The sequence below is a fragment of the Cydia splendana genome, chromosome 8 (assembly GCF_910591565.1).
Source record: "Cydia splendana chromosome 8, ilCydSple1.2, whole genome shotgun sequence".
Classification (NCBI taxonomy): domain Eukaryota; kingdom Metazoa; phylum Arthropoda; class Insecta; order Lepidoptera; family Tortricidae; genus Cydia; species Cydia splendana.
In genome coordinates, this window is record NC_085967.1 from 7552542 (window position 1) to 7575598 (window position 23057).

General features: G+C 41.4%; 1 protein-coding gene across 2 annotated transcripts in view; it reads left to right on the top strand.

The window, feature by feature from the left end:
* Positions 1 to 20094, top strand: part of LOC134792761 (sorting nexin-13-like) — a 30109-nt gene extending 10015 nt beyond the window's left edge. The window contains exons 7-24 of one of the 2 annotated variants that reach the window (XM_063764078.1): positions 1095 to 1211; positions 1630 to 1741; positions 1990 to 2115; positions 2586 to 2624; positions 3227 to 3447; positions 3743 to 3804; positions 3904 to 3944; positions 5617 to 5712; positions 6142 to 6255; positions 6708 to 6841; positions 7344 to 7556; positions 8650 to 8746; positions 9235 to 9314; positions 9999 to 10117; positions 11249 to 11317; positions 18178 to 18284; positions 18914 to 19027; positions 19869 to 20094. In XM_063764078.1, coding sequence (XP_063620148.1) covers positions 1095 to 1211; positions 1630 to 1741; positions 1990 to 2115; positions 2586 to 2624; positions 3227 to 3447; positions 3743 to 3804; positions 3904 to 3944; positions 5617 to 5712; positions 6142 to 6255; positions 6708 to 6841; positions 7344 to 7556; positions 8650 to 8746; positions 9235 to 9314; positions 9999 to 10117; positions 11249 to 11317; positions 18178 to 18284; positions 18914 to 19027; positions 19869 to 19975 — 1968 coding nt within the window. In that variant the 3' untranslated portion in view covers positions 19976 to 20094. The remainder of the gene's footprint in view (positions 1 to 1094; positions 1212 to 1629; positions 1742 to 1989; positions 2116 to 2585; positions 2625 to 3226; positions 3448 to 3742; positions 3805 to 3903; positions 3945 to 5616; positions 5713 to 6141; positions 6256 to 6707; positions 6842 to 7343; positions 7557 to 8649; positions 8747 to 9234; positions 9315 to 9998; positions 10118 to 11248; positions 11318 to 18177; positions 18285 to 18913; positions 19028 to 19868) is intronic. The other variant, XM_063764080.1, reaches the window with a different exon arrangement.
* The last annotated feature ends 2963 nt before the right edge of the window (positions 20095 to 23057 follow it).

The following is a 23057-nucleotide window of genomic DNA, read 5'->3' on the forward strand; positions in this document are numbered from 1 at the left end:
ACAACAACAGAGCCATTATTAGGACGGTGAGTGTGAAACTCGTTATATACTTAATTACATTTCGGTGGCTGTGCATATTAGCCGTGATCGACCTAGTAGCCCCCGAGGAAGTGTGGAAATGCTACGCCTTGAAAGTGTTACTCATTGATCTACTGTCCTCGGTGGTTCTGCGACCTGTGGTGGTCCTGCGCAGCGATCCGGACAACATCAACAGAGCCATTATTAGGACGGTGAGTGTGAAACTCGCTATATAAGTATACTTAATTATATTTCGGTGGCTTCGGTGGCTATATTAGCCGTGTCAAAAAGGCATCAGGCTTTACAATGCTTTAAATCTGAAGGCTCCAATTGAATAGATAAATTTAACAGGCAAGGCACGCAACAGATATATTATAACCATTGCAGTCACTAACAAAGTACTCAGTAGTGTAAGAATAATAATTATAGGGTTGCAAAGCGACCTAAATGGTACGGGCTCGTGACCCAAGAGGGTGTCCAGTTTGACCTGCTCTTCGCCCTGTGCCCTGTGCCCTTTCGCACTATTCCCAATTTCCCCAATCCACGTGTATCACTCTTTCTCTCTTCCAAGATATATTATGTATCCTACATGATAGTGGGGGTCAGTTTCCGTATTTTTCTCTACAACTTCACCCTATTCTTGAGAATTAATGCGGTTGCCTTGGATTTACGCGGTTGTCACATTGATTTAGATGCGCACCTTGTTCCGGTCTGTCAGCTCTGTGGACATATGAATATAGCGTGGCGTGGTTCCGCTTGCACAAGGGAATTTTTCATGATGTGAAGACTTAGAGCATTTATAACTGGAGTCGCCTTTAAGAGCTTACCCCTCTGCCGAAAAACTTGCACAATTGTGCAAACTTTTGTATGGACTGACATGTCTATTTGTACGTTACGTACAAATCATGTTGAAATAGCAATACATTTGACGTCCCCTCCCCCGCAAAAATCGGCAGACTCGTTTCGTGAAGAAAATTACAGTGATGACATCTCCAGTTACTAAATGCTCTAAGTGTGAAGACCGCCTTAGACGATACCTTTTTAATGGACGACGGTGTTGATTATATTTGTTTCAGTGTTGTCGCGACGGGGTTCTGCCGTCAGAGCAGTTCCTCACAGTGATAAGGTGCTGCGGCGACGCCGAGGAACTAGATGCCACGCTGGAAATGGTGCAGAAAGACATACAGAAACTTGTAAGAATTTTTAACTTAACATTTTAAATTACATTTTATTGGTAACAGTGATCTACAGCGACTAGCGACCAATTATTTTCTTGCGTAACAAACGTATCATCGTCCACACTGTTGACTGATAATTCGCTAACTTAATTGCAAAGATATAAAGTTGCTATTAGCTGAAGCTAAAAGACAAAGAAAAAATACTCGCTTTAACCAAAAATACATCGATTGAGTAAGATGTGTAAAATCGAATTACTGCTTCGAATTTGACAGGTAAACGAGATGGCGCTGTACAGCTCCATACATTTTGCGGTAACTCTAGCTGATTGTTAAAAGTTGACGTTTGACAATTCCGTGACCGCAAAATATATGGCGCAGTACGGCGCAATCTGTTTTGGATGTCAAAATAAGGGGCACGTTGTTGTGATTCTAGCATTCGAGAGATAGTGCCGGAGAGTGGGAATTGCAAGATCGGCAGAAGCTGTCTTCACTGCAATACCTCACTAGGATCCTACAAGCCCGAAAAGCCACTTTAGGTCCTCAAGGTAAATTTAGAAGCATGTTTGCATTTTTTCTGTATTTTTTCATGTGTAATTTGAGCTTTGTACTTATATTATATGTAATTTTCAACTACCCACCTTTACCATGCGGCGGTTCGCACGCTCGTTTGCTTCCTATTACCTACATATACAAAAAAATTAGCAAATGGCTATAATTTAATTTATGTTTCTACTACTTTCTCAATATGCCAACGGAGCAGCAGCTGACGTTTATTATTAAACTTCCTCTTTAGGAACCAGCAGCGCCACAGAAGTGAAATTGTCCGAAGAAGTGATTAGATCCGAGAAATTTCTGCGAGCGCAAGAGAACTGGAGGTCCCAAGCGCAGTACACACTAGACATAGAACTCAATGAAGCAGGTCGGTTTTAAACATAATTAGGGTTCCGTACCCAAAGGGTAAAAACGGGACCCTATTACTAAGACTCCGCTGTCCGTCCGTCCGTCTTCACCAGGCTGTATCTCATGAACCGTGATAGCTAAGCACTAAAAAGTACGGAACCCTCGGTGGGCGAGTCCGACTCGCACTTGTCCGGTTTTTTTAATTACCATTTCTTTCTACTTATAACAGTTATAACGTAGCATAAATTGGTTCATAAAATAACTTAAAATCATGCTTTGTTGTGATTATTTTGGATTTATCAGTAAATTCATGATATTGTTACGAAAAACACAAAGAAGCTTATACTAATAACTAAAAATATTAGTAATATTAGCTTTTAGTTAGAATTACAAAAATACCTGGAAAAAACGGATAAATTCTAGTTAAGTCATGGTGGTTTTTATGTTTGTAAATTCTTGTAATTGTAATAATAGTTTTATAATTTAAAGTGACTCTATTTCGGAGGATGTCAACATTATCAAACAGAGGTAGGCCTATTCTGCAAAATAGGTATTCTAGATTAGCCTGTACTGCTTGCTATTAGGTAATCATTAGATATAGTATGGTAAAGAGTTATTAATAGTAGAGGAGTAAAGTCTAAAAAAGAAATTCGTGCCTCGAATTTGACAACAATGACAACTGAACCATGTTGCCGTACAGTCGATCACCTCATACATTGTGCAAAAACTTTCATTCTCAAACGAAGACAATTTGGTTAATTGACAATTGCCATAAAGTTCGACTATCAAAACCCCCAATTTTTTTCAGACTCTACATCTCTTCTATATTCAACAACTCTTATATTTCATTAGAAAAACATTCAATATGCTTATATGCGATTACAGTCTAGTGTCATTTTCCAATCAATGTATAGTTTCATTTGGATCAACTTACCATAGTTACCAGTGTTACCACTTACCAGTACAATTTGACACTGGATTAACGGTTTAACGGGTTAACCCCGGGTTAGTGGAATGGTGCAAGTGGCGCTTAGACATAAAATAGACGCAACCTTATGCTGAATTCAACGCACAACGCATAAAACGCAACCTTACTACACAAACATAAAGTTTAAATTTCCAATTTACAGACTCAATACAGTCCTCTAAACTAGTAATCGACAAGCTTCGGTCATCCGCCTTAGAAGTTTGCGACACGTACTTGTCTCCGAGCCGAGTGAGCGTGCTGGGTCTCCCGGACAACTGTTACGCGGAGTTGGTCAGAAAGATCAATACGGAGGGAGAGGAGTTTACGAACAACCCCGTTATATGCTTCGATGAAGTGTACAAATGTGTTTGGGATGCCCTTCAGGTGAGTTTTTATTCTTTGAGATAGTTTGGGTCTGGAATAGTATGAGTTTTCTCGTAGTTTTGTAAATGGAAACCATCCCCACGAAAAAAAATTGACGTTCGAACTTTAGTCTTAAAACATGAAGTAAAAATCGAATGGAGATTTAGTGTTCAAATTGGTTCCCGTTTGCAGTCTACCGCCTTAAACATTGTAACGATTAAAAAAAAAAAATATCTGACCACCAGTCCGACGGCTACCGGCTACCTATTAATTAAGTTTGTTAATAACTGGAAGTACCTATATTGTTTAATTTTAGGACGATTATTCGTGGCAATTGTATTGCATGACGAACGGAGAACAGGACTCAACTGCTAACAGGTATTTACTACTGAATTTATTAATTTAAACAAGAAATGAAGAAAAATACGTTTATTTATTCTAAAAATTCTCGATCACATGTTAAACTTTTATTTTCAGCGAAATCAAAAAAGATGACAAAGACACCAAGAAATATAGCGGTAAGATATTCACTAAAATATATTAGATAACTTTAGGGACAGTGCGCGTAGGAGGCTCCCATTTTATAGCTTCAAAAGAAAACTTAAACTTGACATTAAAACTGTTTGCCAAGAAGCGGGTGCTACGCCATGCTGTTCAATGTGTTGGATAGTCTACCCACTTTGTAGTCTCAATCGGAAAATTAAACTTAAAATTAATAAATCGCGTGTATATGTTGGACACTCCTGTGTTGCCACTACAAATCAAACACCCCCCCCTATTGATAGACATTCACTAATAAGATTAGGTACAATAACATTTTTAATTTTTTAATGATTTTCGATACGTGAGGACGGCTCCGACTAGGGTGTGACGTCACACCCTTGTGCCATTTACTCTCATTTCTTATTGTGATGAGGCTTCAATGCAGGTCCCATATGGATATGTAATCCTCATCAAAATAGTATAGATCGACAATAACTATAATAACATTTAGTCAACATGCGTCTTACAATAATAGTATTTGTCACCAAGCCCACCCAGGCAAATGCAAGAGACTATTGAAGTCGTGCCTCAGCACGTTTCCCAAGTTGTTTCACAAAACTGACAAGCTCCAGTGGACGAATAAGGCCTCCACCTTCCCGCGCAACGTCGCTAGAAGACCACCGTGCGACAGGAGCCATACGCTGCCTAAATGCAAATTTGGTATTTCGTTGCGGTTTTGTAGTATGGTCGGTGCCCCAACTTAAGTACCTAAATGCCATACTAATTGTATAGAAAAGTGGATACTTACGTTAGGGAACCGACTGGAACGATGGTGGCTACAATACCATCATAGTGCCAGCAGAATTACACATTATAGAAAAAAAGTATTCATTACAAAAAATCGCGACAAGTAACTGTCACTGTAGCTCGTTTTTTTTTTATTGGAAAAATAACCATCTCATTTGACCACGTTTCAATATTTATTTCAGCAATCTAGGAAGAATATTTTCAGTTTTAATATTGAATTCTTAGAAATTGATTTTCCAATTAAACAAAAACGAAATATAAATTTCGATTGCACACATACCTACGATTTTAGTAGTGATATGTAGCTTTATTTTGCCGGCACGGTGTTTTCTTAATATGTATCTTTAGTGTCAGTTGGTACTTAGATTATAGATGTAAATTGAAGTAGCATTTGGTTAGTTCTCGGAAACTAATAAATGTAGCTAAGTACCTAATTCGCTTTGGACGAATATATTTCTTTACTGAAATTTTCTTTATTGATTACCGAAATGGCTAGATACATATTATAAATGAATATAGTAGAGAGTTTTCATGAATACTTCCCTGATGGTGGGTATGACTTCGACGCTAGCAACAATGATTCAAATTAAACAATAAGGTCTTATAGTACCTACTGTCGAACCTTATTTATTTCTTAGTTTTGTTTTAAGCGTGAAATTTCACAAACCGTAAGCTGATCTTTTTTTTTTACTAAAGTTAAGTACGGTCGAAAGTATTAATTTATGACCCATTTCGTACCTTGTGACAATCAATATTAAAGTCGCTAGAGACCTCATACTATTGTCACTGTGACAAGGTACAAAATGGGTCATAAAACTCATAAATTAAAACTTTCGACTGTACCTTATGTACATATTCTCTATGTACATCGTCAGTGATAATATGTTGTTTTCATAACAGGAGTAGACACGTTACCAGTGCCTGGTGCAAGACACAACCGATCCCGGTCTGATATTGTGGGGAATTTGGCCCAGAAAATGATCAACGAAGGTGCAGGTTAGTTTCCCCCTCGCTCTCTTAGTTGTTCAAATTATTACAATTATAATTAAAACATTATCTTGCAAAAGATTCAGTTGAATACAGGTTGAATAAGTTGAACTAGTAATTATAAATGTTATTAAAACGAAACTTTGAAACTTGTATGTTACTCTAAGTCGCACTTGCTCAGGGGTCCTCTGATTGAGATGATATTTTGAGTTAATCATAATCACGGCGGCCACTACGGACTCTAGGAGAGCATTTCACCCTGTGTTTTTGAATACTGCAATATTATGTACACTGGCGTTCAAAAGTGCATGGAGATGTTTCAACCGTAATATTAAAGCATTACGGTCGACATATATCCATGCACTTTTGAACGCCACTGTACATACCTTAGCATACCTTAGTATTATGTACGTGAAAAAAAAAATCTTAACATTTCAGGACCGTCAAATTTGACTTCTCCCAACACAAGCAATATGTCGCTGTCTCACTCAAACATCAGTCAAAACGCAAAGAATCTCACCTCTCCATTGCAAGCGTCAATCATTGAAACAGGTAATTAATCATTTATATCAATCATGTAGAAAGGTATTTCATTACCGCATTCACTGCCAGGGGACGTGGCCTAGGAACAAACTTGTATGACGGTGGACGCACATGTGCGTCGGGGGCAGTGAATGTGTTAAAGAAAAAAAGAAATTTAAAGCCCGCTACACCCGAAACACCCGAGGAATGCTCTCTATCTAAATAGGTGACAAGATTTTCTCAGGTGCTTTTATCGAGAGTGTGGGGCTCGTACTTATAACAACAATCGTCTAAAACCCATCATACAAAATGGCTGGGTATTATTTTGTAAACTCTTGACCGCAAATCAACTGAACAAAATATGTGCGAGTGTTATGTTCTAAAAAAAGTTTCATTTTCATTGAAATCTAATGTTTATTGTGTTAATCGTGTAGAAAAGGTTTTTATATCGTGGCGTTAATAACCTGATACCTTCCTTGTAGCTTTGATGCAAGACAAAGGGAAGACAATTGGAATCTACGCTATAGCAGTGACGAGAGTGTCAGATAACGAGAAATGGCATATTTATAGGAGATACAGCGACTTTTACGACTTACATTCATCGATTAAAGATAAGGTAAATGAGCTGAATTTAACCCTTATTCATTATAGACAGCAACACCTTTAACTGTGGACCTTATGTCTCGGTAATAAAGCTTACGAAGTGATCGTTCACAATGATTATTTTATATGTAGTGTATAATTATTTTCCATCGTATATTCACGGAAACGTACGAACGTGTCTTGCTATTTCAGTCAGTCTCGGTACAAAAAGTACTGAGGTTGAAGTAGCATGACAAATACGAACGTTTCCGAGAAAATACGATGGTAAGCAATTATGCACTATCTGTACGATGGCATGTGATATTCAAATGCATGTATTTTAATAAAAAAAGTTTTTTATTTTTCTGGACTTGAGATTAAAATATCAATATGAATTATCAATATGGGACACTTCGAAAAAAGAGTGAACCGGTTTCTAATGCTTCGGCAGCAAATTATATGGACTAGAAACAAATATTTGTATTTAATCGATTTTTATTTATTTATTCTATACCTACTTATCTTTTATGTTCTAGTGGCCGGAATTAGGCCATCTACCTTTTCCTGCGAAGAAGACGTTTCAAAACACCTCCCGCGCCGTCCTTGAAACCAGAAAACGGATGCTTAACAACTACCTGATGAATTTAGCGAATCTTGCAAGGGAAGCACGTTATATGGCGCTCTGGTCAGCAGATTACCTAGGAGGCTTCCTAAGCCAGGAGATACAGACGGGAAAGACTAGCAATATGGTAAGTATCATTCTTTATAACACCAGAAACCGCATGCTGAATAATAGGGATGATGACACATGTTGAATTTTATAAAAAAATCTAGTAAAATAGATAGCAAATGAGCAATATATCGGAATAATGTGGTTATTAAATAATATATGGAAATAATACAAAAATACAGGACCTAAAAGATTCAAACTTTAAGTTTTTTCTTAACTTCCAAAAAGGAAATCAGTAAGGTAAGAATACCATTCGATTCCTTACATTTTATCCATAAAAAGATTGTATAGCAACTATATACATAAACGCAATATTTCACCGACAAAAACACAATTTTCTTGTTTTGTCCATACTTCAAGATGGACTCTCAGTGACCTTGACGTCACGTTCACTTATCGTTTTGTTTGGAGCGTTTCGCGAGTGAAGTACGACTGTCGGACTTTGACTATCATTTCTGTCTTATGTATTGCTTAAATGCAATGGGTCCCATATAGACATTTGATCCTAAAAACAAATCTGATCGATTGATACCATAAATGGAAATTTGTGGATAATCCATTATATTCTGTAAATGAATATATGGGGCATTATCTATGAAAAGGGACCTTATTGTCGATGGCGCTTACGCCGTACCGCGTCGCGCGGCATTGTATTTATATCGGAGCATAGTTCATAATGGCGTAAACGCCATCGACAATTAGGTCCCTTTTCATAGATAACGTCACATATGGAAATGACATGTAATAATCCAAATTGAATGTAATTAATTTTTCTATTGACCTGTTTTTCATTTTATTTTATTTTATTTTAATTTGACGATCATTTTGAGATATCCGTGCTTAGCTTAGCCATATTGACATTGTTTTTCTTTTATATTATTTGACATTGTTAATAATTTTAAATTTTGTAACGCTTGACATTTGTATAATTATAGTCAATTGTTATTTTCCTACTTGACGATCATAATATAAATTCGTATAGATTAGTGTAAAATAATTTATATTGTAATTTCATATTATGAAATAAATAAATCTAAATCTAAATCTAAAATCTGTCGTCTAGCCTATTACCTGATGAACTTTTAAAATGCCTAATCTCTCGTATTCCACAGTTCGATGCCCTGTTTGTGAATTCAATAAAGGCTGGTGTGAGGACCTTAAAGAATATGCCTGACCAGTTTGCCAATACAGTCGATGGAGTTATGGATGGTAAGGAGCCATTGATTTTTTATTTTTTGATGCTGTATGACCAATATGAGCATACCAGTTTGACGATATTATTATATTATAGCCTCATTTATTCCTTAATACATTAAAAAATAAGTACATAACAATTCGTAGATAATTTCATGTGCAAAATTAGTTTAGATTTGCAATTTCACAATTCATTTTGACAGTAAGTAAATTAAATATTTATCTAATCTAATTTATTCATATTCATATTCATTTATTCATAAAATTACAAACTTTACATGTCAACAGGGGTATTAATACTTTTGTCTTTTTTTATTATTATTCAATATATGTCATGCAGTTTAATTAAATTATTTATGTAGTTTGACGATATATACGTACAAAAATTATAATATTCACTTCCATGAAAATGTCACATTTCACAAGAGAATACAAAATATTTGCTATCCTACTATTATGTTAACCTTAATTTGGTCAGTTGGTCAAGTATTGCTATTTTACAGGTATATCAAAGGTGTTCCAAAGCAAAGGAAGCGACAGTTGTGAGGACCTCAGATATGGGAATTCTTCGGATAGTCAAGACGTAAGTATTATTTATTTAATTTGGATTTCTGAATACTAGTTTCAAACTTGAATAAGATGATTCTTAGTTCTAAAAGCACTTATAGCGGGTTGCAATCCTGAAAAAATCAACGAGATTAATCGGGAAATAAATATCGCCGGTGCCTACTATGGTAGTGCTATTGCGCATGATATGGCACTGTGCTTTATTTAGTAACTAGCTTTTGCCCGCGACTTCGTCTGTGTGGAATTAGTTCAGCAGTAGTGGTAGCAGTTAGATTAAGTATAGCGCCTGGATAAAATCTAATGGCAATAATTTTGAGCATAATATGCTTAATTGCTTACACCAATTAACAGGCAATTGATGAATTTTCTCATTTCCACGTCCCTTTGTCCATATCCATCCATTATCCATCACGCTTTAAGGGGGTGGCCCCTTAAAGCGTGATTTCTGTGATAAAAACTACCCTATGTCCTTCCTCGGGACTCAAACTATCTCCATACCAAATTTCAACTAAATCGGTTCAGCGGTTTAAGCGTGAAGAGGTTACAAACAGACAGACACAATTGCGCATTTATAATATTAAGTATGGATGAGAGCGGACGTATATAAGAAAGCGGTTTCCGCGTAATAACCACATAATAGACAGAGTCTATTTACGTTATGTCCTGGTAATTATTATAAACTATAGTATTATTTACGCAGGAGGGTGACGAGAGCGCAGCGCTGCGCCTGCTGGAAGAAGTGTTAGGCATACGGGGGCTGTGGCTGCGGAGGAAACTGCTCGCGCCCTTGCGCACACTTATCGCAGACCGAGTCAACAAGTAAGTTCGGTCATAGGGAAAAAAATACATAGAGTCCTCACTCCATACAACAGTTTTAGTACCAAATAGACTATTCGTAGTCGACATCTGGCATCGAGTACCGGAATTATCAGTACTACTACTTGATAATATTTAGATGTAGCACCGACCGAAAAGTCTAATGCTCAACAAGTTTTAGCTAATATTATAACCGGATTAACCGGAACTCTATTTTCAACGACTTCTGCTTTTAATATTAGTTGTAAATTGTTGTTTAATACAATTTTCGTGAGTCGCGACACTAGACAATTCTAGTATCGAGTAGCGGTGTGATAATTCCGCTACTCGATGCTAGACGCCGACTGCGAAAATAATAGTCGTTTTGGTACCAAAACTGATGCATGGAGTGAGCACTCTATTCTTACTATATTTCTCTATGGTTCGGTACACCTTTACGGCTACCACCAGTTTGACACTGACATATTCGCTAGCGTGTGCGTAACTTACTCTCTATGCATCGTGCATCGTACTAAAGTAAGTTACGCAGACGTTAGCGAATACGTCAGTTAGACACGGCTAAGGGGCTGTCCATAAATTACGTCATCGATTTTTGACGATTTTGGACCCCCCCCCCCCCTATAATCATCCAAAAATCATGCATCAAATGACCCCATTTCCTCCCACTTCATGCTACCGTCATCCGATGTCCAGACCCCCCCCCCCTAATTTGAAATGACGTAATTTATGAATAGCCCCTAAGGCAGTCGTGGTAAGGCTACTATAGCTTCATGAACACAGACCACCTCAACTACTAGACGGAGCACATAAGACAATCGAGGTACCACACATTGGTAATTGTAACCTTCCATTGTGGATAAGGTGCAGGGAGACAATTTCGACTGCGGGGAAATTTCAACTAATCGAAATATCTTCCATGTTTTACATTATTAACTAGAGTCACACAGAACACACACAACACATCTTTTTCGCTATCTGGGGCCGATTGCATAACAAATTATAACTAATATTACAAGCGGAACTCCTTATTTAATAAGTGAAATTAGAAAAGGAGTTCCGCTTGTAATATTAGTTGTAGTTTGTTATGCAATCGGCCCCAGGTAGGGGGAGTATATATTTCTCTTGTTTTTACAGAAAGGTGTTTGATTTAGTCTCTTCGGTGACTTCGCCCCGGAACGTCGTTCAATATCTTAAGACATTTAAGTAAGTTGAATACTAGGTACTTTAACCCTTAAATGCATGATTTTTTCTTTTTGCCCGAAATTAATATAAAAATTTTACCTTCCAATAAAATTGATATTATGTTTCCTTCTACGTCAGAGATGTTCATTGTTTCATTGAGAGAGTAACGCGATCGGTGACCGACAGATGCCGCTAGCGTCTTTGTAGTCGCTCCGCCCCACGCCGTGACGTTGTTCCGCTTCCCCTCCCTGCAAACCGTTGCTCGCTTCCCGCGACTCGCCGCCACCATGACATTGTTGAGGAGAAGTACCGTCGGCATAAAAGTAGCCTAGTAGCCTGCCAGGAAGGCATTACTCACATCTCTGACGTAGAAGGAAACATAATATCAATTTTATTGGAAGGTAAAATTTTTATATTATGTGTTCCGTACTCTACGTCAGAGATGTTCATTGAGACCTGTTTATTATCTCCTGGTGGCGAGTCAGCGGGCGCGCAAGCGTTAGGGCTACACCTACTGTCATAGAACTCAGAGAAAGAATAAATATATACGCCTTATTGCAACCCATGAAATCATTAGTGACTCGTTATAATGATGCATTACAGGAAATTGTGAATTTAAATTGTAATCCCAGGTTCGAATCTGACGTTAAACTGGTTTGAGAGATTTCTCATTCGAAATCGCATCCGATCCGCAGAATCTCGGCGATAGAATGGTCTAAAGGAGAGTCATGTTCCCAATTAACTTAAGCCAAAATATCGCTAATTGGATAGATTTCCAGCCAATTTAGTGATTAAGTACATCGTGGATCGAAATAAATCTTAAGCGAGGTCGGCTTGGATGAGACTGTGGCTGAAAGTGCGGTGTCCCCTAACATTTTGTGTAATTCTCACAAGTTGACGTACCCAGACTACCTACTTACTGGGTCTATACTTTATTCCGGAGCTTCTAAGAGTCCAATCGGTAAGACACGTTATCTGGTTTAGAGCCGAATTTCGGACATAAAATAATAGCGTGAACGTTATCTATGTAATTGCCCGGGCTACAGTATAGTAGACTATAAGGTCATTGACCCTGCGGCCTGATGCTAACAGTAAAAATGTGGCAGCTCTTCTATATAGGTACGTTGTAGGGCTATTCAAATTAGGGCAAGTAGATTTCTCGCGTCCCAAGCTGGTGGTTTGGGAGGCGCTGGTCTCGCTATTAATGGCGTTGGAAGAAGGCATAGTGTCCGATAGTGGTTCACATACAGCGCTTGTTACAGGCTTATGAACAAGTCTCGTTCTGAAAGCTAACATGGGCAATATAAATATATGTCTGAGATAGTTCGCTACTTCACTGGATATTAGAGGTACCTGGCAGTCGATCTTATTTTTGATGCACCATGAAGACCATTTCTACATTGTGGGCGTACAGGTGGCCTAGAGAGTTGCGTTTCGTTCGCTACGTAGCGTTAGCCCTTGGCATGTTGCATGCATGCGCCAGTCACGCCAGTAGGTACATCACAGCGGACGTCACTTCTGATCCCGCCAGCTCGGTGTTGGAGCGTCCTATCTGACAGGATCTACGCCTCATTCTTAAGGTCGTTGACTCTTAAGGGAGGGCGGTCTGACGCTTTGTTCACTAGGACCGCCAGTAAATTGCAAGCTTACCACAGCTGCGTGAAGACTCTCCTTATCACGCCGTCACAGGTAACAGACTAGGCTGGGAGGTGGAGACATCCATACCAAGTCGTATCACCGGCAGCTGCCAGAAGCGAAGTGGTAGCAGTTCAAAGAGTCTGTTAAGAAATACCGTGACACAGTGCGAAGGCTCTCGAAATCGGAGGCTGGCCAACAAGGCACCTATCAGGCGCAGATAGTCTCGGCGGCTTCTGGGCGTAGCTGCCACTCGGGCGCGCAGTGACTTCTTGATAAACCGTCGCCCTCGGGGGTTGTACCGACCTAGTAAGTAGCAAGGAACCAGCGCGACCTGTAGACGATCTGCTGGCATCAGCAGTTTTTGCGACAGCCATGGTAACGGAGGGAATGTAGTGTCGCCGTCGTTTTATGTATACTGTAGTGGTGCGGTTGTATGTTTACACTTCTGTCGTCAGCGCTGCAGATGTGGCCCGTTAACGGTTACTCTTCACTGTAAGGGCCTTACCTCGTACATTGTCTACCAATATTGGAGGTTGTAACGGACTGCTTGCATAAGATGAGGAAGGAAGTGGCGCGAGGCTTTCGGCAGCTTCGTGTTGCTGTGGACTGCGAAGGTGTCACCTTCCTCCATGAACTAAAGTTTGCGAGTTTGAGACTGAACAGGAGGCATTGAGTCTCATTTCTGCGAGAAACTCGGCAGCAAGGCAGGCCTGTATGTCGCGAAAAAGAAAACTATCAATCGGGGTGTTGTGCCGCGTGTCCCACGTGATGTCTAGGAGCGTGATAGTCTAATTCGCTTTACCCGAAGAAACACCCTATATCGAGCTAGTATAGGGGTATGGTAGCATGCTTTTAAGGAAATCGAACTAATGAAATCAAGTCTAAAATCGATTTTGGCGCTTGCGTAACAAAACTGTTTCGATAAAGTCGAAGACAGACAGATGGAAACTGCTGGAGTCCTCCTGGCCCCTCTCTCTTAGCACCGGAAACTCAAGCTTGTTCAGGCGCAGCGGGTTTATTTGTCCCATTTTGTTTATTAGGGGCTTGGCGCACGAGTTCGTCTTTGTAAGACGGAACTTAAGCTGGAGAGCGCGGGCAAGCAGAGATAATTATGTGAAGTCTGCAGACCTTTTCGATGCCTTTCACCTCGGTTTTGAGCGGTCGCACAGGGCCTTGTCGCTAGCTGTTCTTCGGTTGGATCACTCCATGGCCTCGAGAAGTCGTAGGAACCTCGAAGCGGCACGGCCCCACGTCGATCAGCACCTTTATGAAGCCCGGGAACACGACGTATTTTCCTCTGAGTATCGACATATCTTACCGCTTTCAACTCCGGGCAGTCGAGCCACGCTAGGACGAGGCTCCTTACGACCTTGTCTGCCGTCGCCGGATGATTCCTTAACCGAAACCAAGAGCTTAGCGGTCTGTTCGTGCTATAGCTATAGGCGCCTGCGTACCTCAATGGGACCATCGTGGACAGGACAAAACTGATACTTTGGCGCCCAGCGCAGCTTGGTGGGCAGCATCGGCGGCAGGTAAGTTCGCGGTGGTATTCTTGCGAACAGAACATGGGCGCCATTGCAAGGGACGACATCGTCGTGGTTGCAGCATCGGTGGACAGCATCGACGTGATTGTCGGTGCCATCATGGCAACCGCCGCCGCTCAGGAGGCGCCGGTGCGTGAAGCTAGAGGCGCCATCGTGGCGGCCGGCTCGGGAGGCACCGGTGCGTGAGACCGGGCGGCGCTATCATGGCGGCCGCCACTGGTTCGGGAGGCGCTGGTGCGTGAGGCGAGGACCCATCGTGGCGGCCCGCTCTAGAGGCGCTGTCGCGTAAGGCGGGCGGCTCCATCGTGGCGGCCGCCGCCGCCGGCTCGGGAGGCGCCGATGCGTGAGGCGAGACGCGCCATCGTGGCGGCCAGCTCGGGAGGCACCGGTGCGTGAGGCGGCCGCCGCCTGGCTCGGGAGGCACTGGTGTGAGGCGAGAGGCGCCATCGTGGCGGCCAGCTCGAGAAGCGCCAGTGCGCGAGGCGGTGGTGCCATCGTGGCGGGCGGCGCCGTTGTGGCGGCCGCCGCCGCCGGCTTGGGAGGCATCGGTGCGTGATGCGAGAAGCGTCATCGTGGCGGCCAGCTCGGTAGGCACTGGTGCGTCGTGAGGCGGGCGGTGCCGTCGTGGCGGGCGGAGTCATCGAGCGGGCGGCGCCATCGTGGCGGCCACCGTCGCCAGGCTCAGGTGCGTGAGGCGAGAGGCGCCGTCGTGGCGGCCAGCTCGACAGGCGCCGGTGCGCGTGACGGACGTTACCGGCACGGGAGGCGCCGATGGCTGGCTCGTAGTTGCACGCATCATCACGGCGACACTGCTGCCCTCGGCGGCGCCATCGTGGTGGCCACCACCGGCGCGTAGATAACCAGCGACGCTCATGACGGACGGCAACCAACGCGGCGATCGTCGCTGTACTCGTAGCGTTTCCACTGCTTCCACGTAACTTACCTTCCTTCCATTCGAGCAGTCGGGACGCAGAAGCGGTCCGCCTTCACCTTGGCGCCAGGACGGGATCGAGAGGTCCGCGATCCACCCGCGCCGCGACCGCAGCAACAGGAGTGGGCGTGTGCCTCTCGGAGTCCCGCGGACTGGAAGCGCCCGCAGCCACAGGAGCGGGCGTGTGACGTCTCTCGGAGTCCCGCGGACTGGAAGCGTCCGCACCGCGACTGCAGCAACAGGAGCGGGCGCGGCCTGGAAGCGTCCGCACCGCGACTGCTCTCGCGGACTAGAAGCGTCCGCACCGCGTCTGCAGCAACAGGAGCGGGCGTGGCCTGGAAGCGTCCGCACTGCGACTGCTCTCGCGGACTGGAAGCGTCCGCACCGCGACTGCAGCAACAGGAGCGGGCGCGGGACAGGACCGGGCGCGTACTGAAAGCGCTCGCACCGCGACTGCTCTCGCGAACTGGAAGCGTCCGCATCGCGACTGCAGCAACAGGAGTGGGCGTCCCGCGGACCCCGCACCGCGACACCTCGGGCTCCGGCCCGCAGCGTCGCGGCGTCTCGGGGTCACCTTGGACGACAGCAGAAGAAAGTCGACGGCGCGCGGGGGCCGGGGCCCGGGCGGGCGCCGGGCGGGGCAGGGGAGCCCCCGTCGCGTCGCAACTAACGACACGAGGTACTCCCAGGTTAATATGACCTGCCCGAGAACCGTCCTTTAGTGTCGAAGTAACTTCTGAACGCCAATAGAACTAGAATATCATTAAACTGGCTCACCGGATGGTTCGTGACAATCCAAACCTCCTTATCGGCGAAGCGCGGCACCCGGCAGCGGCGCGCGCAGGCTGCCCGCCTCCGCGCCGCCCGGGCGCCGCCCCCGCCGCCGCCGGCACGGTGACCGCACGTTCCCTCTCCGATGCGGAGCGACTGCGTTACCACTTGTTAACGAAAACTACTGACGCACTTCCTACTTCGATCTCGAAAATGCGAGTTAACGGTAACGATTTTAGCAGCATGGAATGTGAAAATTAATTTAGCAAGAAAAAGTGGGTAGAATCGAAAAGCACCGTTCGATGACTTCGATCGCGAGACCGCCAAAAGACTAATATGTAGTAGCGATCTCTGCTATATCTCACTATTTAATCGACCGAGCTTTGGATCGGAAATGTTAAAACACCATGCTGCAAAAATATACGCAACAAAATATTTGCGGACCATCGGTCAGACGGTCGACGAAACAATGACATGGTGGCGGCGAGTCGCGGGAAGCGAGCAACGGTTTGCAGGGAGGGGAAGCGGAACAACGTCACGGCGTGGGGCGGAGCGACTACAAAGACGCTAGCGGCATCTGTCGGTCACCGATCGCGTTACTCTCTCAATGAAACAATGAACATCTCTGACGTAGAGTACGGAACACATAATATATGTATCACATAATTGTTTGCCGATTCTAGGAAAAATAGTAAAATAAAATATAACTTCGATTTTCACTGCGAAATCAGTGTTAGAAGTTGAATTGGCTAAATCATATTTATGTAAATATGTAATTTTCAGTAATAGATATATGAATTTTTTACTACCATTAGAAAGGTACACTATTTGTGATATACCTATGATAAAGTATTTAAATATAAAATAATAACAAACCCCGAAAACACCGTTCAAAATCACATACTAAAAATTATCAACTTCTAGATTTTTCCAAGGTTTCCGACTTTTCGTCTTAAAACGAATGTAATTTTTATAAATTAAAAATATTGCGTAAATTTAACCCTTAAATCATTACCCTACTACTTGACGTTTGGTATAAAGATGCGTTCAAGAACGTAAGCCTTTTTGTTTTTAATCTGTGAGCTGTCTAATGCTTTGTAGACATTTGGCAACACTATGCATTTAAGGGTTAATTTTTATTGATTGTATCATCGTCTTAAAATTAGGTATACAGCTATCGCATATAATTATGTCGGGGATGTATTAAAATGCCCAAAGTACTCGTAGGTACTTTTGTCACCAAAATTGATTACGCAAGCCATTTAAAATCGCAAAGGAGAGTGGAGCAGCAACACATTGACATTAAGATAGTAATTAAGCTTAGAATAAATTTAAAAGTGGAAAAATTACTGTCTTGGGTGAGACTTGAACTCACGGCCTCTGGATCGATACGGTAGATGTCGCTAGGGTCCCCTTGACCCATATGGTGGGAAGATTTGCTGGCTATGGATGAGGTCTTGGTGGCTCAGATGGCAGAGCGCTGGAGTATCAGACGTTTCTGCTTGTTACAAAATTAAAATTAAGATAGTAATTGTAATTTAATTTGTCATAATCTTAATAGGGGATATTACTGCAATGTTCTGCCGCCAGAGTGCAGCAGTAGTACTCTAGTAAATCCATAGACTACCTTATACATACTGTGCCTTAAACTGTTTTTTGACAAGTTTTCACAGACAATAAAATATGACATTGATGCATCAAGGCGGTTTGTTAACAAGGGCCTACCGGTAAACGCAAAAATCTAAATTTAGTTATCTGCCTCTTTATCGCTCGAATATGCAAGAGTGATAGAGAGGCAGAGACCGAACTTTCGATTGTCATGTTTCACGGTAGGCCATGTGATTGACGTAGTGACGTATGATGTGTCATTGATGTTTGTTTACTTTATGTGTACTAGTTACGCCACCTACGCAGAGCTTTGCCTAATATTCCCTATTCTGTGCTCCTAAAGGGTCTAGGTCTGTATGGATCCGGACCTAACAATATTTGTGTTTCAGACAATGGCTCACGAGCCGCAACAACCCGCAGGGCGGTAACCGCGATGCGGCCACTAAGGCCAGGACCAGAGTTGCCGCCAAAGTCGCCCTCTTAGCTGCCTCATCAGGTTTAAAACTAATATTACAAGCTTTTTTCTGGCATACGTAAAAAGAAAACTACATATTGGTCTTTTAACCCTTTTCCAGGCATAGTACGATTTATTGACCACATACGTGTCCATAGAATTTCAACCTTAGACTTCAGGTTTAAGGTTCAAAACAATATGCACTTTCGTAAAATGTTACACGTAGTCAAATGAATCACCAAAACATAACTAAGTAATAGGAATATATGCAGATTTTTACGGAAAACCGTCTAGATTGGTGCGGCCTGGAAAAGGGTTAACATTAAACAAGGATACTGCCAGTGTATAATTTTAGCTGTTACCACAGTCTGATATACTTATGGTCTGCCATGTCTTCAATTACAAAAAAATAATATGGTATAGGTCCTAGGTAAAGCATGGGTCCGGATCACTCATGGTTTCATAAGAGTATTATTTATTCCTTACTGGATACTAGTTACGAACAATCATACAGGTATCAGTAAAGGTAAAAATCCTATTACTTGGATACCAGTATCCTATGAGGATCATTTTTTATTTTTATGTAACTGGTTACAAAACTCCGGTTACATACGCGGCCGAAGGGTCCACTTCGGGTCGCTGCGCCACAGCAGTAAAATGTTGTTTGACAGATGAGCTGAAACACATCGTTGGGTCAGACGCGGCCAGACGGGGCCTACTTACAGTCTTCGATCTATTCCAAAGTGAAGAGATCAACAAGAGGCTTATTTTCGTGCTACTGGAAGGTGAGTTCTTATTTATTCCGTACTATTGTATGAATAGTATTTGTGCAATGGGGTACGAGCTTAGAGCATTTAATAACTGAAGTCGCCTTTAAGAGCTTACCCCTCTGCCGAAAAACTAGCACAATTGTGCAAACTTTTGTATGGACCGATATGGCTATTTGTACGTTACGTACAAATCATGTAGAAATAGCAATACATTTGTCGTCCCCTCCCCCGCAAAAATCGGCAGACTGTTTCGTACAGAAAATTACAGCCATGACGTTTCCAGTTACTAAATGCTCTAAGGGTACGAGTAATGTAATGAATGAATGGGGTGCAGTAAGAGTGACGTTTTGAAAAAGTAATGCAGTAAAAAATAAATACATTTTTATCAAACGTCATGAAAGCAGTACTCAACAAAAACATGCCAATAACGCCCAATAGAAGACACCCTGCGCAGTCGCCATTTTAGCTAATACCGCCAGTTGATGTATTTGGCGATCACAAGGATAAAGATGATAAACATACTGGGACATTGGCAAGCAATCGGACGTGTACCTTAACTACCCGTAGATTTATATGTAATTTAATAATATTACCGTGTGTAAGTTTGGAGATATATAAAAGCTCTACGTTATCCTCCTAAGGGCCAGCCATACTCTGCCATACAAATAAAAAATGCAAAATTTGCCACAGTAATTTGAACCTGAGTAAGTTGTTCAAAAACTGAACGAACAAAGCAAAAGCAACTCTGTTCCAATCGAATATGATTTAAATTTCATTGGACTGAATAAGTACTATAGGTAGGAACTTAGGCCTTAGGAGGATATGGCAATCAATTAATTGTATGGTATTGTTTCAGCTACACTGGCGAACTTGTTCCCAGACAACGAATTCCCAGAATTGTTCAAGAAACTATACTCTAATTCGCCGAGAGTGCCTGCCTCTAAGAAAAATGTTAGTACTTAGATTAAATTAATAAAAGTTAAATACATCGTATTTAAAGTGAAGGGTCCAGCTGGTCCGATCTGTTCAAAATGCCGCGTGCCAAGTTTTTGACTGGAATTGATATGTTATTTAAATTGGCGGTATGTTGTGCCCTAAAATGTTCAATATAATTAGACAAAATATTTTGTACTGACTGTCGCATGTACACTTGTACAGCGAGCTGCAGATTGCATGGACACATTATGAATGGAATTTTTGCAGCAGCACGATAAAAAACCATACTACAGCGAACCATGTTAATTTCTAAGCGTCAAGTATACACCACCACGATGTTAAAGCATCTTAAAGGAAATTGTGTAATCACTATACCTACATAATTTAAGAAAATATAAATTCAACTTAATTATATTCGTTTACAGCGCATGGTCTTCGTTGAACAGTTGCGTTTGATATCCTCCTGTCGGAATTTTGAAAATTATTATTAAATTGAATTGAATGAACAGTGAATCTACTGCATGTTTTTTTTTACACAAAATCATATTTCATGTAGTCAAAAGATTCCATCCTTTATGTATAGACTAGTAATACTTATAAAAAATATATGTATACATATTTAACTAAAGGACTACATTGCACCGTGATTGAAGTATTATTCATATTTAATGAAAAATAAACAATTAGAGTATTGGAAATTATAATGTGATAAATTAGAAAAATTTACATTATTACCTAAATACTTGTACAAAAAAGCTTTTTACTATTGTTTTAATATTTACATATTGTAGCAAAGTTTTGAGATTAATTCGCAATTAATACTATAATTGTATATAATTTAGGTTGTCTTGGTAAAAATAACAAACTAAGAAAATACTTGAATAGTCCGAGAGCCAATCGTGTGGAATTTAAATGTACAACATTCAACGAGATTATCCATTTACCATTGAGCAATTCACGCTTATTTTAAAACATACTGACAGTGACAGGTAACGGGATGTAGCGTGAAAGTTTGTAAAATAATGTACTTTATTGACAAAGCATTTTTGAAACAAGTACATGTACTCTAATTAGGAATCTGGAGTAATTTGCTGCGAGCGCTTGGTTTTTAAATACTAGTTGGCATCTTGGAAAACATTGTATACACGCACTTCATGTTTAACATTTACCACAGACAACGGAACCAATAGACGTACAAAGCAAAAAGAGAGGTGCTGTAATGTGCCACGTTGTCATAGATTTTATTGGCTTTGTGAGAGAGTTATTTCAATTCTCTTATGCTTACCACGACTATTTGTTGGGGTTATCTGTGGTTTTATAAGCATTACATTATAAGCAATTATTAGCCTGGAGGGGTGCCATGTGACGGTGAAAATCTTATAAATTTACTTTTATTTTAAGTTTTGTTTCTTATACTCATGTATATTTAAAAGAGGTTATACAGGTTTTATGGTTGCTGCGGGCTCAGCACGGTTCCATTTTTATCGACTACCACTATGCGCGTCCCTTTCGCATTTACATACTTGTTAGAACGTGACAGGCATGGTGACAAAGGATAAAAACGCGACCGTGCTAAGCCGCCTGGTCTAAAATACTTTTAGTTCAATTGAAAGCAATAAAATAATCAGCACATATCATGTAAGGTTAGGTAATTTCCGTGTTGTCTTCGTTACTATAATGTTAATAGTATTATATTTTTTATAGCTGGAATACATTCCACTTGTTTAACTTATTTAAATTTTATAAAATAGCCGAATGTTAGTGTAATATAGTTACGTGCCTATTTATTGATTTGAAATAAAATATTTCAACTTGAAGGAGACATGTGTTTTATTGACATTAAAAACACTTTTGTTAATCGCCTCCTAATACTCATCTGATAATCCTTAACTTTCCGTTATCTGTATTAAAGTGCCTTTTATTACTTAGATTTGAAAAATGTTTAACATATTAAACAGCGGATTTTGCGATTCGGTTTACTTTGTAAACCCCCATCTATGGAGGTTATTGCAATAACTAAACTTTGATCATCATTCAATTTAAGAGGTGGGCTCTTGTCGGTGCAGCGTGATGAAGTTGTCTCCACCTTGGTCGGTCCGAAGCCAGCCCTTTAGTGTCCTGGTACGATACGGCCCCTACATGCTCATTTACTTGGCTCATATAACTAAACTTTACCAAAAGCAAAAATGCGCTTTTACTACTTATCATTTTACAGGCATAAACACACTAGGTATGTCCTAGTACGTGCTTGTAAAATGCTCCCAAATCTGCAAATTCTGCCGAAACTAGACCATTAAACCGCCTCGTTTGCATACAATTCATCGTTAACCAGAGCTTTTCTCATTATAACAGCAATTAAAACAGTGCAACACGTTCAAACGTAGACACTTTCTTGGTTTTCTCACAAAACTTAGTGAAATGGCTCTTGATTTCTTGGGTCGACTAAAGTCGGTCACGAAGGCTTATGCTTGAATATGACTTAAGAATGAAAACCCTCATTTGACCGAAAAACGTTACGGCGCGTTACATGGGGGGGAAGGGGGGTCAAAAATGTACAATAATTGCGTTACGTAATACTTGAACGCTCCCTAGTAGCGTATGAAACAACGCGCCAAAAATATCTGCCACCCTCGATTCCTTTCCAAATAGAGATATATCTCGACAATTAATGTTCAAAGATATCTGCAACAGTTTAATTGTTCTTTATATAGATACTTTAGGGTCGGTTGCACCAAACTGTTTGTCATCGTTAAAGAATTCGCAAAATTTTATAGTATGGAAAGTGTCATAGTAAACCGCCGCCGCGCGCCGGGTGACGTTGATCAGTCTGTCAAGTGCGGGTGGTGCAACTGCTGCGATCATATCAGTTCGCTGTGCAACTGGCACTTATTCCTTCTTGTTAAGGCGCTCTTATACTCGAGTTTTACGTTTTCAAGGGGGTGAAGCAGACGCGTGGTAGAACGGGCAGGCGGGCGCCCCGCGCGGCGCCCCGCACCATTCCCGCGCAGCACGTCTACGTCCTTATTCTGACGACATCGGTATTCTGAATTGTCAGTTCCGGGATTTTTAGTTCGGCAATTAATATTGAATAAGATTTATTAGTAAATTC